The 17,956-nt window shown below is 34.4% G+C and overlaps 1 protein-coding gene across 1 annotated transcript; it reads right to left on the reverse strand.

Moving 5' to 3' along the window:
• Positions 1-941: 941 nt before the first annotated feature.
• On the reverse strand, positions 942-7,216 carry LOC139961475 (tyrosine-protein kinase Fer-like). Its single transcript, XM_071960665.1, has 9 exons — positions 7,144-7,216; positions 5,641-5,810; positions 5,241-5,351; positions 4,656-4,822; positions 3,776-3,895; positions 2,157-2,268; positions 1,835-1,931; positions 1,664-1,739; positions 942-1,229 (listed from the first exon to the last, which is right to left on the reverse strand). The coding sequence occupies exons 3-9, from the start codon at positions 5,290-5,292 to the stop codon at positions 1,140-1,142; spliced, it is 714 nt and encodes a 237-aa protein (XP_071816766.1). The 5' UTR covers positions 5,293-5,351; positions 5,641-5,810; positions 7,144-7,216; the 3' UTR covers positions 942-1,139.
• Between the last annotated feature and the right edge of the window lie 10,740 nt (positions 7,217-17,956).

The following is a 17,956-nucleotide window of genomic DNA, read 5'->3' on the forward strand; positions in this document are numbered from 1 at the left end:
TCAAAGTATCCCTTAAATGGGGAATTATAGCAAAATATAAGCAACCGAAACGTGCATGCAAGTCTTACATGCATTTTTCGCGATGGCATTAAAGATGAGAAAAAGCATTGTTTTATACAAGCATACCAAATACGATTATTTCGATAAACTGGTACAGCTGATATTTGACAAGTTGTCATTGTAATAATATTGTAGATGTATTTAACCTAATTACATTCCAATAATTCAGTCTTTAAAATTGCTGAAAACAATATTTAACCACCGATAATACGTTTTTTCTAGAGGTGACCAATGATTCTTAACTGCAGTATCCCTTTAAATGAATGCTTATTAGTTATTGCTACGTGCATATCAGCATCTGTAAACAATAATGTGGATATCATTGTACTTCAACCTTTGCGTAAATAAATTTACCAGATATGCGACTCATGCTGATACAGAGCAGACCAAACTTGTAACCAGATATTGCAGAGAAAAATGTGTGAGTCATTTCATTGTCATGTTAATTGTTCATGCTCAAACGTTATGATGTGTGGTGAATATTCTGTAGCGTGTTACCTTTAGAGCTATACTGTCACTTGATATTGATTATGTTATTTCCTTATCTTGCCAAACTGTCACAGCTGAGATGCCAGCTTTACAGCATTCTTATTGAACACATGATGAACATTAGTAACATACTCTTTGCATCAATTAAAGTCTCTTTTTACTACTATGCAATTAGCATGGAGACATCGGGCACACACGTAACACAAGAAGCTACACATGCATATTTTCTTTTATCAAAGGGGCCTCTGCGAATACTATATTTGTTTCTATATGTTAATAATGGATTATTGTTTGACATTTATCGATGGTAGTAACTTGCACCCATCTTTTCCAGGTAGTGTAACATGTCGAAATTTAATTGGACTCAAGATGCAACTTTACGACACAATGTGTCTCTTTTGCAACAATTTATTGAAATGCTGCCGATAAAATAACGTCATTTAACAGTCAGCTCTCATGATCAGTGAATGTAGGAGTTGTCAAATTTTACAAGCTTCAGTTAATATAAGCCAAATTAATCAGAAATTATATTAAAATGTAAAAATTAAAGAAAATCAGGAATTCACACATGGTCGGAAGTCATATAGTCGTTATCTTAGTTCGCAATACTTTTCTTGCCATCCAAGTTCATGCCTCTGTGGTTCAAAAGGATTGCATTTATTATCCTCTACCGTATCCAGCTGAATATAAAAGCAAACACAGAATAAAATGAAAAACCTAAGTCAAAACATATGGCAATTAGTGACGTGCGTGATAGTATGTAATATGTTTTTTTTCACGCGGTTTATTTAATTTATGGGTCAATTAAAGCAATATATGCTAAGCGAGTTCTAATGTTGGAGAACAAAATACATTTGTTGTTGTTATCTCGACGTCTCCTCTTTGGGAAATTAAAAGAATTGAATGTTTTGTTTTTAATCTGCTTACCCAACAAAGTCTAACAGTACACAAAACTGCACCATGCCCAGGGTGAACATTAATTTGTTTCCTAAGTTCACGATATTTGTTGTAATGTAAAAGTTAAACAGTGCTTCCTACTAGTAGTCTTAGAGTAATTCAGTCCTAGTAGAATTCATCATATTTACTGAAAGGTACAAAGTGTCTTATTGTTTACCATTACGACTTTAACATCTTCAATCGATGGACGATTCTCAGCCCGATGGGCAAGACACAGTTGCATGACTTCACAACTGAAAACAAAATTGAGGAAAGGAGTTAAAGTTAAAGTTAAGATAGGGCACGTGAAGAAAATTTAGGAAAATAACATAGTTTTCAGCTTGCTTACAGTCTTTCTGGTAGATGAGACTCTTGAAGCGACATTCTCAGTTGGCGATTCATTTCAAATTCATCCTGAACAACTATTGATTGGACAGTATCACAACCTAATTAAAGAAAGAAAAATATATGTTAATGCATGAATACGGTGTTGTAAGCTATATAGTTCTCATTAAAAGTTTTTATTTTTAAATTAGGTTCATACGTTGCCTGTGTATGTATTTAAAATGTACAGAATTATTTAATTGCTTAGTGTTCTATTTACTCATATTTATTAAGACCTAACACGATGCAAACGTTAATTGTACTGGAGAAAGGAACTGAAACGGTACCTCCATGAAATATTTCCCAGAATGCAATGCCAATCGCCCATACGTCACTCGATGTTTTATATTCACTAGATATCCTGCTTTCGGGAGGCAATAACCATGAACGTTCTTCGTCCTGTAAATATTAATTAATGTAAACTAACATGTAACGAAGTCAATTCATTTGTCAAATGCTTCTTCATTTTTAGTATTATTCACTTTATATTTTACCGGACATTTCTCTGCTGTAAAAACTTGCAGTTGCAATGGCGTGGCAAAAAAAGTAAATGGGACACCATAATAACATTTTAAAGTGTCACCTATACGTTAAACGTGATTGACTTTATCATTCATCGCGCTTTTGTATTGGATTGTGAAGCTGCAGGAGCAGGGCCGGATTTACCAATGGGCAACGTGGGCAGCTGCCCACGGGCCTCCACAACAAGGGGCCTCCACATAGTTCATGAAAAAATATATATATAAGGGGAAATTTGAAGGAAAAAAATTAAATGTAGACTGACAAATATCATCAATCAAAATCATATTGCGCGCGGCATCCGCCATGCATACGCTTGAAGTCATATTCAATTTTAATTGTATCTCTTTCTGAATGGTAGAAACAGCTAAGTGGTTGTTTTCCCGTTATTGCAAATCACACGTCGGCAGACAAACATGATTGGCCTAATATCCAAAGTCATCAATCTCAACGTCTATTTTCTTTAGAACTACGTTAATGGTTTTGGTTGAAACATTTCAGTACACCCTGACAGTGCGCCTGTCATCACCTCCCGCTAGGTTTCAGACAGGTATTGCTAATTGATTCTTTTCATGTGCAATGATGAAACAACTGTCTTCTCACCCCCTCTACACACACATACACAGGCCCGTGCGCGTCTGGGCAGTTGGCAATTGGCATTAACATGTTCGTCATGAATCATGTTAGTCCAGTCCAGCTCGTTCGTACTGAGAGTGAAAGAGGTTGTAGCAATTCCTTTTTACTTGTACTGAAAATTTTACAGGCAAACAGGCCTACATACCGTCATGAAAATTCTTCAGAAATCACAAAATTTACTTCAGAAATCACAAAATACTGCACCATTTCGCATCCAAGAACCCTTAATTATTGGAAAAAAATCCAATACCCCTCCCCTTACACACCTCCCCCAGGACGGCGATCACTGGAGGGGGGGCCTCCACCACTGAAGGTTGCCCACGGGCCTCCACATGTCTAAATCCGGCCCTGTGCAGGAGAGTATGCACGGAGAGGAAACTTATATTCTCGCAAGATATGCATTTGTATAACCTTTGCATCTTTAGAATGGATGACAGATAACGATGACAGTTCAACAATGTCGCATTTCAAAGACACATATTAAGTAATATTTCCACGGTAGAACAAAAAAAAGTACCCCAGATCAAAACAATATCTAGTTATATGGACTTAGAAACAGAGTATTGGAATAAGTTAACCATAGAGTTCTTACTTAACATTATCACATTGTGTACAGATCCACATAAAGTATTACTTTGTGGAACGTTTGCGGTATACTGTAATACAGTTTGACGTAAAACAATAGATAAAAAATATAAATAATGAACATATTGTTAATTACACTGGTAAATTCGTACTATGCGTGTCTCACCTTAGTATTATACACTGTCAGTACTGACTGTGCATCTTCTACAGGGCAGAAGTTGTACAACTTGCATCTACTATAGTTATCGACTAGAATCCATTTGATGCTCAAAAACGGATGACAACACTGTAACATAATAATAATATGTTTAAGGTTAAAAACAAGAAATGGTTTTACAGAGGCATGCAATCAGGTTCTTTTTACCTTATGAACATTGATTTTAAGTGCAACTTATCATGCACATATTTGAAATAAAATAACATATATTTCTCCCAAATGGTAATTAAACCAGTTCGCTTACTCTGTAAAAGTCGAAAAAGAGGGCAATCCATGGAGTTGCATACCTCATCTCCTTCATGACCCTTGACATTTTAGTCCAAATTGACCTTTCGCCTAAATTAACTTTGATCTCGACCCTCAAGAACCACATAAGTACTATTTTAAAATTATCTCATCACTCTCTACATATCGTGTGGTTAAATGACCATTTCCTACATGTTGACAAGCGGGAAATGGCACCTGCCGACTAAGATTGAACTTGATATGAATTCGGGTCTAGTAGTTCGCGACTCACTTTGTTTGCTCACTGACACACACTTACTCACATTTCTGATGTAGGGTGATTTACAATATCTCATTTCACTATAAACCACATGTAGGATAGCAGATAATAAATATGCATTTCCAAGTGCAGAATGCTAAAAAAAATGCTGTGATGCGATCATATGTAATTAGAACTGACCTAGTTTTAATGAATTATCAATCGTTAACAAGGGTTTGGGTCAAATATTTTAGAAAACATTAAACATTTGAAGCAGCATGGCTGCATAAGTACTTATTATTGTTTTAAAGTGGTGCATGTGTACTGTTGAAACAGCTCGCTTACCCCTTGTTGGGAAAGAAACCACATGCCATTCACAATATCTAGTCCGTACTTCAAAGTATCTTCCAGGGTTGTTCCATCAACTACAGCACCAAAGTTAGCATAATCTGATAGTAGGTGTACCTCTAAAGATGTCACACCTACGTTTTCTTGTATCAGATAGAGCATACCTGTATTGGTGTACCATAGGACATTTAACATTAATGACAAAACATCAATGAAGTAGAAATGTCCTTTTAACGATTACCATAAGGAATTGGTGTTTACAGCAATAGTGTCCAATTGGAATTCATATTATAATCACGTGTGTTTGAGATCGGGTTGAACTTGTCTTACATAAAGCAGTATGATCAAGAAAAAGGTAACTAATTTTAGGGTGTAATTTCACAAATTTGAAAAAGGGTTTCACCAGCAATTAGAGGTATACTTAGAACAGAAACTGTTTTTATTTTCATGTAATCGTGTTGAAAAGTTCGTTCACTATTATTAATCTAAAGTATACAATGTGGTTCTTAGTGAACTCTTGGCCTTATCTCTTATGACAGTCTCTTTCGAGATATTTTTTTCGAATCTCCTAGCTTCTCCTACCTTCACTCTTGCAGTAACCGAGAGTCTTTAAAAGGTTCGCGTGATCTGGCATGTTGATCTTAACATATGTACAGTGATGCCATAAATGTTTCAGTTCCGGTGAAGAAGCAACTGAAAAAAATAAATAGATAACAAACTTGAGGGCAACGACTCACGTTTAACACAAATGAATATTAATTACAGTGAATATGTGATGGAAATTACTCTTTTGCTAGCATTATATTTTCTTATTATACAGTTTGTGTTTGTCTTTGTATTGAGATACGAGAGGAGTGCGATTATGCAATATGGGAATTCATAACTAATGCGTTTTTTTTCTAAACGGTATATTCTTAGCATGGGATAGTGTTATCAATCTTTCCAATACAGCTCAATTAAAGTGCAAGACAGTGATATACACCATCTACAAACGATATTATTGTTTCTTGTTTTGTCCCTTCAACATCTCTTATTGTTTCAGTCCACCGACAGATTCCATTTCATCAGCTATCTTTTCAATGAAAGAAACATTTTGACGTGGGTATATTCCAGAGTTTACTCCATCATATGGGTTTTCAACGTCATCATAATCTGGGTAGAAACAGAAGGGAGATTATATCCATTGTGTAGCACAAATAAAACTGTTTTTTATCAAAAGAATATCAACCTGCCGCCGTGCTAAGTGTTCCTGAATGTTAAAGAGACTAACGTTAAAACACATCCATTATTTAGGAGCATTGTTTTAAAACATTTTACACAACAGTTGAATCTACGAAACGTTCCTCTGAAGACAACATGGGTGTTGTGTTTTTACTTTCTGTCAGCTGTGTTATGTTTAGACATATAGGAATTGCACTAGAAGCGAGGGAGAGAAACAGAGAGATGTAATTATAACGAATCATTATACTTCTTTACACCATTTGCTAACACATACCAATATTAAGTACATTTGACACAACAATTATTTGTGTAAGTAGTTGACCACTGAGATACAAGGAGCGGCTACCTTAGTAACATACCAAGTATATACCAAGTCAAACATGTGTTCAGAACTCTTTCCGGTAACCGTGTTTCTTCGTATCACTTCTTGGATAACAAATCAACGCAATGAAGATTAAATAATTAGTTTTCTGTCATTAAATCAACATGAGCAGGAGTGAACTGTTGGTTCTGTATTTCTGGCAAATCCATGCTATATGTTAGCATTAACGTCCTAAAATTTAAATTAAGGCACATTCAAGCATTCGAAATATATGCCTTCCAGCTAGTATTGATATCTACCATGCTACTTAGATGGATGTATTTTACATAATGTAGTATACACGAATGCCATTTAAGAAGGATGTGGTTTCAAGATATATATTTTCTAAATTTTACAAGATAACTCTCTGTTACACACCCCATGGGAAGATTGCCACAAAGCGTTGCACGTGGTTACATATTTTTGACAAAAGAACTGTATTGGTCTGATAATCACATGTTTGCACTTATTGACGAGATCAAATTGCTTGAAACCCATTTCTTTCTTGTGTAGTTATTGACGCTGGTAAGGCCTAAAGACTACGCTATACATATAACGAATAAGTCACTGTGTTGTAATACAGTAATCATTCACCTAGCTAGGTCGGATAATCCCATTGCATTGACAACTTACATTCAGAACATTCAATAGCACGGTTAATCTACAACTGTACAACAGTGGTTCAGCGTTCCTAAAAAATACGTGAAGTCTAGCATTTTTGACGGATCCATGTCCGCAAAACAGTACATGTCAAAAGAGATTTCGATACATTTAATATAACTTACTGAAGATAATTCGGTTTAATGAAGCAGCCTATATAGGAAAATGTTAAATTACATAGATTGCTAACGCAGTTGCTGTTATGATGCTTTATAGCATATGTAAATAAACGATGCTAGTTACCCATGAAGGAACCGTAGAAACTGCAGTCATCTTCAATGTGTCTGTCTGGGAATTGCGAAATGGATATGTGGCTGAGGAAATCAATTTGATATAGTTATGCATAATTTTTGGTCTATACTATCTCCACACTGCTGTCTCCAACTGGCATATTTCACAGCCCACGTATAGCTCACGGAATAAAATGTCACATGATGTAAATGTTTAACGTCAATGTGCATTAAGTTTTCGGAGACACGTTTTGAACATTGGTCTTGCTTTGGCCACACAATCTTTGCATTTAACATTCATTCATACCATAAAGGCGATGGATGAGGTTTTTCCTATATGTATGTGCCAGTTTCAGTCATTGTGTCGTATCGGTACGTTTATAATAGGGAAAAGAATAGGGTTTTATTAAGGCTGACCTTTGAACTAAGGACGGTATTCGTCATAGCTACACACTATCACATACCGTAAATACACTCATAACGTTTGAACTCCGTCGGCTTTTACAGTAATTTAAAATCATTTTAACCATTAACCTCGTGACCTTGCCGATCTATGTTTATTACTACCATGTTATATTTTTATAAATGTTTGAGGGCCGTTGATGCCATCACACATATTTTTTTATTTAATCTACTGTGATTTCGATTACATACATCACTACATCCCATATTCTGGCATTCCATACGAAATTTGATTAAGCATTTTCTCCAGCTGGTTGTATTGCAATGTTTTGACTTCGCTTTTGTAATTAGTTCACCAGATGTCAGTTATTCTATACTATTTATACCATAGTAACAACTATCCTGCTTTCTAATGCGCTTCTTTCCTATTCTTGCAAGACATTTGAAACGATTTCAAACATTGTGATAGAAAATTTACATTCCCGTGGCGCATTTTGGACCCAAACCTCCAAATCAAACTCCACCTAATGGTATCTTGTTACGATATGATACATTCAAACTAATGCACACTAAATTCAACATTTCTTTTTATTGCCACAAAGAGTGTTAGCTGGACAGCAGTTTAATCATTATTCAATGGTCAGTGAAGTACAGGAATATCCTTTGTCACATGTATGCGTTATATTATGTTAGTAAAGAGAGAAAGCATTACAATACAATTATCAGTAAACATGATGCTAGTCAATGTTTTAAAATAAGGGTAATACATCGTTCCTTTGCAAGCGACGCATAGATCGCTGTAAAGCTGTGAATAATAAAGAACATCGAAACTTTTTATAAGTAGCACGAAGAGTCGAACAAATAGCTTATTGTATTTATACTTTAAAATGAGAGGTATTGTAGTATTTGCCTCGAAACTGGAACAGAAACTGTGAAGCGTTACAATGCTATTCTATGTTACATTGTTTCATCACAATTTTCAATTGAGGATGTAGGTTCGACAGATTCACGTGGTCAGACTTTTTTATTCAATCATTAAATATGTATATACAATATATTGCTAATCGTGCATTATTCTTTTATGGTAGCAGACACTCACCGTTGCACTTAAGAGAGACAAAAGTGATTATAAGCACAAGAATGAAACAGATTAAACCCGCACTGGTGAAAGTGACCGTCATGATCATTTTAGGAAATGTTGCGGTGGATTGTATCACTGTAAAAGGTAACATAGTTTGAAAAAAAAGACGGAGGCACATTAATATAACTAGTATGCTTGGAAGAAATGATAATTGACAACGAACACTTAAACTTATTATTTGGTAACAAAAATGATTACTTAGTACGTGGCATTACAGTAGCAAAGCTTAAGGTTTCTACCGAATTTGTAAGAACACTGTCTGTGTGTATCACTTTTTCCTCAACATCTGTAAAAAGACATCATTATTCAATGTTTTATCAAATTTAGATCAAAAAATTACGGTAAGCATTCAGTAAAGCTGATTCTGTGGCAATGAGGGAGAATATTATTCTACCTTATATGTTACTTCCTATTCTTTCCAAGCTAAACAGCAAATATTCGGTTTGATATGCTTCACGCGTGTAATCTGATGCATTCCCACTGGTACTAACACAACAGTATTCCGATACTAGACCTAATATGTGTTGCTCTCTGTGAACCATTAATATAAATAGTTATAACTATATGAAGTAACTGTCATTATAATCAGTTGATATATTCTAATTCATATCTGAACATACGTTACAAAATAACATAGTCTATTTAGTAAATCACACTTTTGGAGCAACCACAGACACTTGAAAAAAAACCTCTTAACTGTAGAGCACCACGTATTTTCTTATTGATGATCGTATAAACAATCCACATCTTCAATTGAAAACTTGTCGATGTCTACACATGACCTTAATAAGAAAAAATACTGCAAACAAATTACTTTGTAAAAAAAAATTTTTTAATTCAAAGTACCTGTAATGTTCAACTTATATGTATATGTATCCCCTCCAAAAGAACATTTGTATGTACCGACATTAATCGGTGTAAAGGACTTAATATGTAGATAAGAAATGGTAGAACCCAACCTTTCTCCTTTAATATTATCAACTCCGATATCATTTGGAGTGAAATTTTCCGCATAAATGATTTGAACATCAAACCACCAAGTAGGACTGGCTGAATGATTGCCTGACATATGACAGGAAATAGATATAGAGTTCCCGATGACAATTGTCTTTTCGACATAAACGTCTGACACTGTTGAAGAACAAAACAATTAACGCATTTATTAAAAAAGACATGATACTCCTTGTTTTAAAGATGTGAAACGCCTGTTATAGGTACATTAATTGAACTGAACACATTAATTGTGACGTCATAGGAGGCGGGCCCGGTGCTCCGAAATAAAAACGAAGAAGAATAGGAGCTCAGTGACGACACACAATGTGGGAGAATTTGTTCCTACATATTTGAGATGGATACTGGTAAGGATGATTTGTGTTTTTAGATAACCACGAAGACTAAAAGACGGATCTTGAAGAAACCGACCAGCAATTTATTCCTGTAAGTCTTAGTTAAGCCAGGCTGTAGTTATATAGTATTGTGTTCGTCTCGTCGAAATGTTAGCAAAGGTAATCGGTTTGCCTTAAATTTCGCTTAGTCTTCAATCTCTTTATAAATTAAATAGCTTGATGGTAACATAAGCTCAAAAATGTGTTAGTAATATGCAAAGTAACGTACAAGTGAAATCACGAAATGAGAATTTTTTTTGTATTAAGCATTAACTACAGAGCATTAACTGCAGAGTGAGCTACACATTGTGTAAGAGTGAATATTTTTCAACTTACTGTGAACAAACAACACGAGGGACAGAGAATAACGACAACTTTCCCGAAGCTAGGACTGAGGGAAAGGAATTGCGTATTTTGCCACCAAACTATGTCTTGGAGGGTCGTAGTTTCTTTGTACTGGTAACTGGCCTTACACCACCAGTGTGTATACATACCACCACATTAATACTACTTACAAGCTCCCTGGCCCTTCAATCTTAAACTCCTATCATGGTCTTTTCTATTTACTTGTTTTTAAGGTTATTAACCGAAATATTAGAAGATTTGCACTATGATATTATTCTTGTCATTTCCTTTTTCGGACTTAAGCAATGGGCACAAACGAGTTGTAGTCTGAGTAAAATTAACAAATGTCACATCAGTATAATGCCAACTGCACTTAAGAGCATTTGTTATGTATCTGCTTTTAAAGTGGAAGGTGAATTAAAGTGGACAGGGGAAGAAGAACAAGATTTTTTTTTTTCACATTTGTGTATCTAATGACATCAGTCGTGATTGCCTTAGGCAACCTTTATATAAAAACCGTATAAATTTCAAATCAACATAAAATAATCAACTACTGCATTGTTTATTGAAGCGTTCAATTACAGAAAACGAAATTAATGTCTAGTGACCGGTTGAAAGTAAACAATGAAATATAATCTTGGTAATGTTGCATCGATCAGTTATGTTAGAAAATAAAATAAAACATATTTAAATCACGTCTTTTAGTAGGCCCTTACTAACCTTACAGTGAAAAGAAGTGACATATATGATATACTTGTTTATTTACAACCATTCACCACAACCACTTTTTTTATAAAAGCGAAATAGGACCGTGGTCTCTTACTCTACTGTAGGTATCGCCTGTTGCAGTCAAGGTGGTTTACATTGCGCTTTAACTTGGATGTACACATGTCAGACAGGAAATTGTCTTACGTTGGTAAAGCTAAGGCCGGTTCCGCTATCTGTTCTGTCAAAAGCTCAAGTAATGGAAACTTTCAAATGTTAAATATAAACTAAATCACTATAAGGTACTTGAAGTTCTAGGTACATTGTTAATTAGTATCAACGGCTCATTATATTTCACGTAGCAAATTGAGGTTCTTAACTAATTGAATTTATTAGCAACTACTATGTTTCTTTGTCTTTCACAATGCTCTGAGTATTGATATAATATTAACTTTTATGAGTGTGCTCTTTAACTTATTAATTGTGGTTTACTTGCTAAACGGACACAAACTTTCTCTTGCATTACGTTACAATGATATATCGGATTCTAAGTTATGCCTAATTTTAACCAAGCCATTATAACTTTTTGAGAGCTGTATTGTGTAAAAATTGGCATTTTTCTAATGGATGTAAATATATATTAACTTGGTAACGAAATTAACAATCTTGCAACAAGATACTCATTAAAGACAAAGTAAAAGAATGAAATATTGATCCTAAACTGTAAATACGATACAAGAGGGTACAAACATATATGAATTACTTCGAAAAACTATTCCTTATCAATTTGGTCTGGTCCTGTCATCTAGGGGGCCTGCCTTTTTTTTCTGCAGAAGAAAGTCGTTAAGCACACTTCGATGGCTGGACCAAGAGATCCAACTAGTGATATTATTTAGTTTTTGCATCGTTTGGAATTGCAGGATATTCGTAATTTCGGGGTTTCGTCATTTACGTATAGATTATTGAACAATCTTCTGCAGAGTAACTTTTCATATTTCATATACAGACGGCTCCCGGCAGTTTCATTTTTTTGCAGAACCCTACCACCCTTTCACTGTTCCTCACAAAGCGATACCGGGCTGTAGAGGTGTTGAACTCATGACTGGCAATATTGGTTGCAAGCTAAGCATACAAACTATTAGGCATAATTTACAAAGCATTATATCAGCCTGTACTAGTTAAGTCTTATTGTTGTAAACATGCATGCTAAGGGTTTATGTGCTCGTTGGTGCCTAAGAAGAAGCCGACTACAACACATGCAACAATTGGGAAATTTAGACAAGAATGCAGTTTGCAAAAGAAACTTATCATATGAAATATACAACTCCTTACCATGTTTTTAAAAAATATTTTGTCCATACTGTCCCTGAAAATTGCCTCATTTGGGCATACAGAAAAATTTTAGATGATGAATGAAAAGAAATTCATCTCTTTAAATGTTACGCCGATAGTGCAAAAGGATGACACGCTTTAAAGAGTTGTTAGCTTTGTGTTTGTATGAAAATTAAGCTTTTACCTGATTCTGTTAAAAAGCCGGGCACTCAGCAATGTTTTTTATTCTACTTTAAGGTCCTGAGATAACTTACAACTTCCAACTAGTGATAGCCGTCGTTCATTCGTGCCTTTCCTGAAATTTAGATGATGAAGTCGTTACACTTTTACCTGAATGCAAGGGACTTCAGAAAGACCCTGTATCTCCGTGTAATACGTGAATGATATTCTTTATAATTTGGCTGTTAAATATTCCAACAAGCATACAACAGATTTAATATTGAGAAACTTTGATGGGAAGGTATACGGGCCACTGTCGTGCCCGAAATGTCAAGCAACTGTTTGAGATAAATAAAATGTGGCAAGTATAACGTTTTGGCTAACAGTAGCAAGTAAATATATTGCAAGATGCCTTATATCCAAAACAATATTATCTGTCATAATAACATGGTTTGTAAACTGTTCCATAATTAAACCATTTCACCAAGTACTGAAAAATGTATGTCTATGAATGTTGCGACAATGAGGATTACGTGAGGATTATACAGTATACACAACAAGTCTGTCTATATCCAAACTAATACAAGTGAAAACAACAAAACTAATAGGAATAGCCAATCTTTACTACAAATAAGATCTATGCATGCTAACTAGGGATGTTCCTTTGCTGTTATAGTGATTTTCCTGGTCGAAGCAGGAATACATATTTGGTTGACCAAACAAATAAGTCACAAAAGCTGGTTTGCAAAACGCCAGAAAGTGCAACAAAACTTACTCACCTGATACTGTTTTAGCAACAACACGTAGGTCTTTGCGAGAACTGGGCAGTGCCTTCCAGTCGTCGAGTGTTTTCCCAGATCAAATTACTGTTAAAAAAAAGTCTGTTAGAAAACAGAATTTTTCTGGCAGCAAAATTTCCAGGAATTTCTGCAATTCCAAATTGCAGATACTCTAGGTAAAGTGTACAGTCCAAATATGTTATTTATGCAATGTTTTGTCTTGAATTATAAAAGTCTTTGTCCGTAAAATTACTATAAATATATAATATTAATATGACCAGTTATTTAAAACTATATTTTATGTAAAATACAGAGTCTGAAAACGTTTTTTTTTATACAGGTTTTTCTTGAAATATGTCTTTTTCTCTGTAAAAACAAATGTGACTGTTATTTTACTGTATCTTCTAGGTAAAATAAACAGTCTTTAATTTTATAGGCCAATTACAGTTTTTTCCTTGCAATAAATGGATCTTTGTCTGTAAAACCAATGTATGGTCGCTGTGATTATATTGTATGTTAAATAGAGAAACAGATAAACAAGGCAAGGATGGTTACAGTAATCTCTTGTCACATAGCAGATTAAAGCGGTTTATTTTCAATTTTGCTGTTATATTCACAAGAAAAGTCTTTCACACAAATTTAACTCAAGTCACTCAATTAATTACAAATTTGATATGATACGTACTTTTAATGCAGCTGCAAATGTAGTGCCTGCATACCCAAGCATGTGTCAATTACAGCTGTTGTCACTTTTAGCTGTCTAATTGAATTATTTATGATCAGTGAGGTTATAAAAGAGAAAAAGACAAATTATTGTTTTCTGAAACTTTCATTAAAAACGTCAAAACTTGTTTAAACATACTTTGAATGCCAAAAGCTAAAGTTATACATAAGACTAAATGTCATAAGGCAGGCGCTGATTGAGGGTGTTGCGGATTTGTTGGGTGCCCTGGCCTCCCTTTTGGAAAAAGTTTTGCTATTCAGACCATACTGTCATTGTTTGGAAATGTACTGATAATTTCGTATGTGTCCTTGGGCCACTACAGGAAATCCTGGATCAGCTGCTCACAGTTTTCACAATTAACTGATTATAAAACACTAGCTTTAACACTTGAGACTTGCTCCACTCCTGCTTTTTCCTCAACCTTTCTATTGCTCTACAACAAGGGTTTTTTCTTCTTTCTAAGTACAAATGAACTTGATGTATGCGAAGTTCACTCAAGTTCACCGCATTATGTGAGTAGAGGAAGTATAGTCTTCACTATTCACTGCTTCATTTTCACGCTTTCTGCATCCGTCACCCACTCCTGCTTTCAATGCGCCCCCATTACAATAACGGCAGATGATTTTTTGGACTTGACTTGACTATCCAGTCCGTGAAGTACCTTCACTAAAAATCACAAAATTGTACATTAAAAAAAAATTGACATATTCTGGAAAATGTCACATGATTTTCCTGTACATTTTCATTAGAGGGAATAAAAATACTTTTTTAGTACACCACTTGCTGTACATAAAAGGTCTGTTAAAATAACAGAAATTTACATGTAAATATAAATACCGACTTTTTCTGGAAACATACGACAGGAACGTCTGGTAGTTTTACATTTCTTTAACAGTGTACTAATTATACGTTTTGTTTTGCATAACGCATGCTTTCCATTTTCAACAATATAACTTGCATTCAACTTACAAAGGTATGCCTCCAGTGGATATTTCTGACTGAGACGGAAGATGGAATGGCGAATAAACTGACAAGAAGATATTCCGCTTAGTATCTCGGATGTCCGTGGCTGTGTGTATTTTGTTATTGATTTCAGTGAAGCCGAATGAAAACTGAAATTATTCGTAACTCTGCAGAGTAACATTAATTGTTGTGTTTCCTTTCGTTTATTTCACATTATATACTTTTTCAATTGTTACGTCTCGATCGATAACCTTTAGGGTTACAAACCTTGACTAGACACGACCACTAAAGAACCATCATGAGCCACTTGAGTCTGCGTCTGTCTGCAAATGAAATGTTGTAATTCAAACAGTCTGTTTATACGGGGTGTTGTATAGTACCTTGTTCAAATGGTTCTGTTTACTGTTCATCTTTTCTAAACAAAATCAATAGAAGCTATGGCTTTTTGTTATTTTGTTGTTGAATGTTTTCAAGAAGATTATTTTTTAATTAAATAGGATGTTTCTCCTCTCAAAATTTGACAAAGGGTACTTTAACTAGAAAGGCACTTATTCACGTTTCAAAGAAATTGAACCCAAACAAACATCATTAGCCAAAATAACAGAGATCAATTTCTCGAGCAAAATCCCACAAATAGCTAAGAAGACTCTTGCTGCGATTCGGGGATATCATAGTTTAAACGTTGTGTCAGGTAGTTATCATTTGTTAAATGCCTCTTGGATCTAAAACAATATACTAAAACAATATACTTTCTTTTTGTTTTCTCCTCATATTCAAAGTGAAAGTGTTAATAGTGTTGAAACCACTGCCATCAGTATGTAATTTAAGAACTCAATGTTTTAGATCCAAGCATTTGTAAATCTATCTCCACCATATGGCGCGAGAAGGCGGAATATTTTACGTACAACTATATATATGCTGTACTCGCGAAATACATACATGGTCATAAAAAAAATTTAGACATATTTATATATATGTTTACACATATTTATTCCCTGAGAATTATATTTATTCCCCTTAAGTATATATTTATATATTCTCCAGGCGTACAGAAAGTATTTTCTTAATAACAAATATGTATTCTGTCAAAAATATATATTCTCTCACACAAAAAAATATTTTTTCTCTGCCGAAGAAATATATTTATTCTCTAAGAGAAGAAATAAAGAATATATATATCCTTTTCAAAAAGTATGTCAATTCTGTGAACGAAATTTTTTTTCTCTATCAAAATATATAAATTCTGTGACAGAAAATATATATATTCTATAGAAACAAATTATTGTCTGTGCAAAAATAAATGTTTAATCTTTGTAAGAAAAAATAAGTATTCTCTTCTTCACATTTAGAGGTTATTAGTTTAGAACGTTAGCCGGTGTGTTACGTAATCAATTTGCCAAGCCTTGTAAAGGAAACGAACGTGGAAAAGTCACTTGCACAGCTCAAATTTCATGCGGTCTACCGCGAGTGCCTATTAAAATGTCCAAGGCAGGTAAACTGTTACGACAGTGGTGCAGAGCGCAGTTTCACTGAAATGTATATTTTTTTTAGAGAATATATATATTTTTCCTCGTAGAGAATATATATATATTTTTCCTCGTAGAGAATATATATATATATTTTTCTCTTAGAGAATAAATATATTCTTGGCAGAGAAAACATATTTTTGTGTTAGAGAATATATATTATTGACAGAATATTTACTGTAAGAGAATATATATTTTTGCACAGAATACATATTTGTTTTTAAGAAAATACTTTATGTACGCCTGGAGAATATAAAAATATATACCTTAAGGGAATAAATACAATTCTCATGGAATATATATATGTGTAAATATATATTTAAATATGTCTAAAATTTATTTTTTAAGTTAACCATGTATGTATTTCGCAAGTACAGCATATGTATATTTGTACGTAATATATTCCGCTTTCTCACGCTATACCGAGAAGGTAAAAAGGTAAAAACAACATTGTTTAAAATAAATGAACACATACGAAAAATTAGACAGATGTGGTTCGATGATGTAATGTTTAGTTTTGATCAAGTCTTCAGCCTTGCAATTTGAAAGAACATTAAATCTCACATATATGAAAAATGCAGTACGAATTTGCTTAGCTGTTTGTTTAATTTGTTCATAACACTTATCTTCATCACAAAGAAAACAAATTATAGTAGGGTTTGCATACGTTACGGTTTTAAGAAAAGCCCAACCCCCATCAACCACGTCACACAGTCACCCCTCCCCCTTACACCGTTAACCCCTTTACCCCTGTCACTCCCGTCACCCCTGTCACCCAGTAGTCTCTGTCGAAGATTAAATAAGACTTCCCATTTTACATAAGGAATCTATTATATTATTATATACGTTTTGGGCAATACATGGCACAAAAAATGAGCTTCCAACCGCGACGAATGTAGTACATGACAGTGATGACCGCACACAAAATGACACCTCCGGAAGAGCCATGGTAGGAGTATCATGCATGTGTGGCTCTATAAACAGAGATTTGGAGAAATAAAATGTATACCGATCGTAAACTTTTAATTATACTTATATTCTTATATACGTATATACTTATTTATGTCTTACCCCTTACAAGTATCCTGATTGTGACACTATCGTCTAGGATATCGGTTGGACCATGCATTAAACACGTTATCTCAATGTTGTTTTCCAATTTTGTCTCTAAATGGATTCTGTAATTAAAAGTCGACGGATGGTAGACGTTGTAGTTTTCTTCAAGAATTGTGTAATTTTCATCAGTAAAATCCATGGTTTGCCAAATTAGTATTACTTGCGGTTTAGTACCAAATGCAATACACTCTACAGTAAGATTAGCCCCTCGTTCTGCGGTATAGGATCCTGATACGTTGACACCATTTA

Source organism: Apostichopus japonicus, chromosome 20 (genome assembly GCF_037975245.1).
Source record: "Apostichopus japonicus isolate 1M-3 chromosome 20, ASM3797524v1, whole genome shotgun sequence".
NCBI classification, from domain to species: Eukaryota; Metazoa; Echinodermata; class Holothuroidea; order Aspidochirotida; family Stichopodidae; genus Apostichopus; species Apostichopus japonicus.

Coding starts and splice junctions, on each gene's coding strand:
- LOC139961475 (XM_071960665.1), bottom strand. CDS start 5,292: ATGCCAGATCACGCGAACCTTTTAAAGACTCTCGGTTACTGCAAGAGT. Junction 3,896..4,655: donor GGTTTCTTTCCCAACAAGGG/GTAAGCGAGCTG, acceptor ATTATGTTACAG/TGTTGTCATCCGTTTTTGAG. Junction 2,269..3,775: donor TGACAGTGTATAATACTAAG/GTGAGACACGCA, acceptor TAATATTTACAG/GACGAAGAACGTTCATGGTT.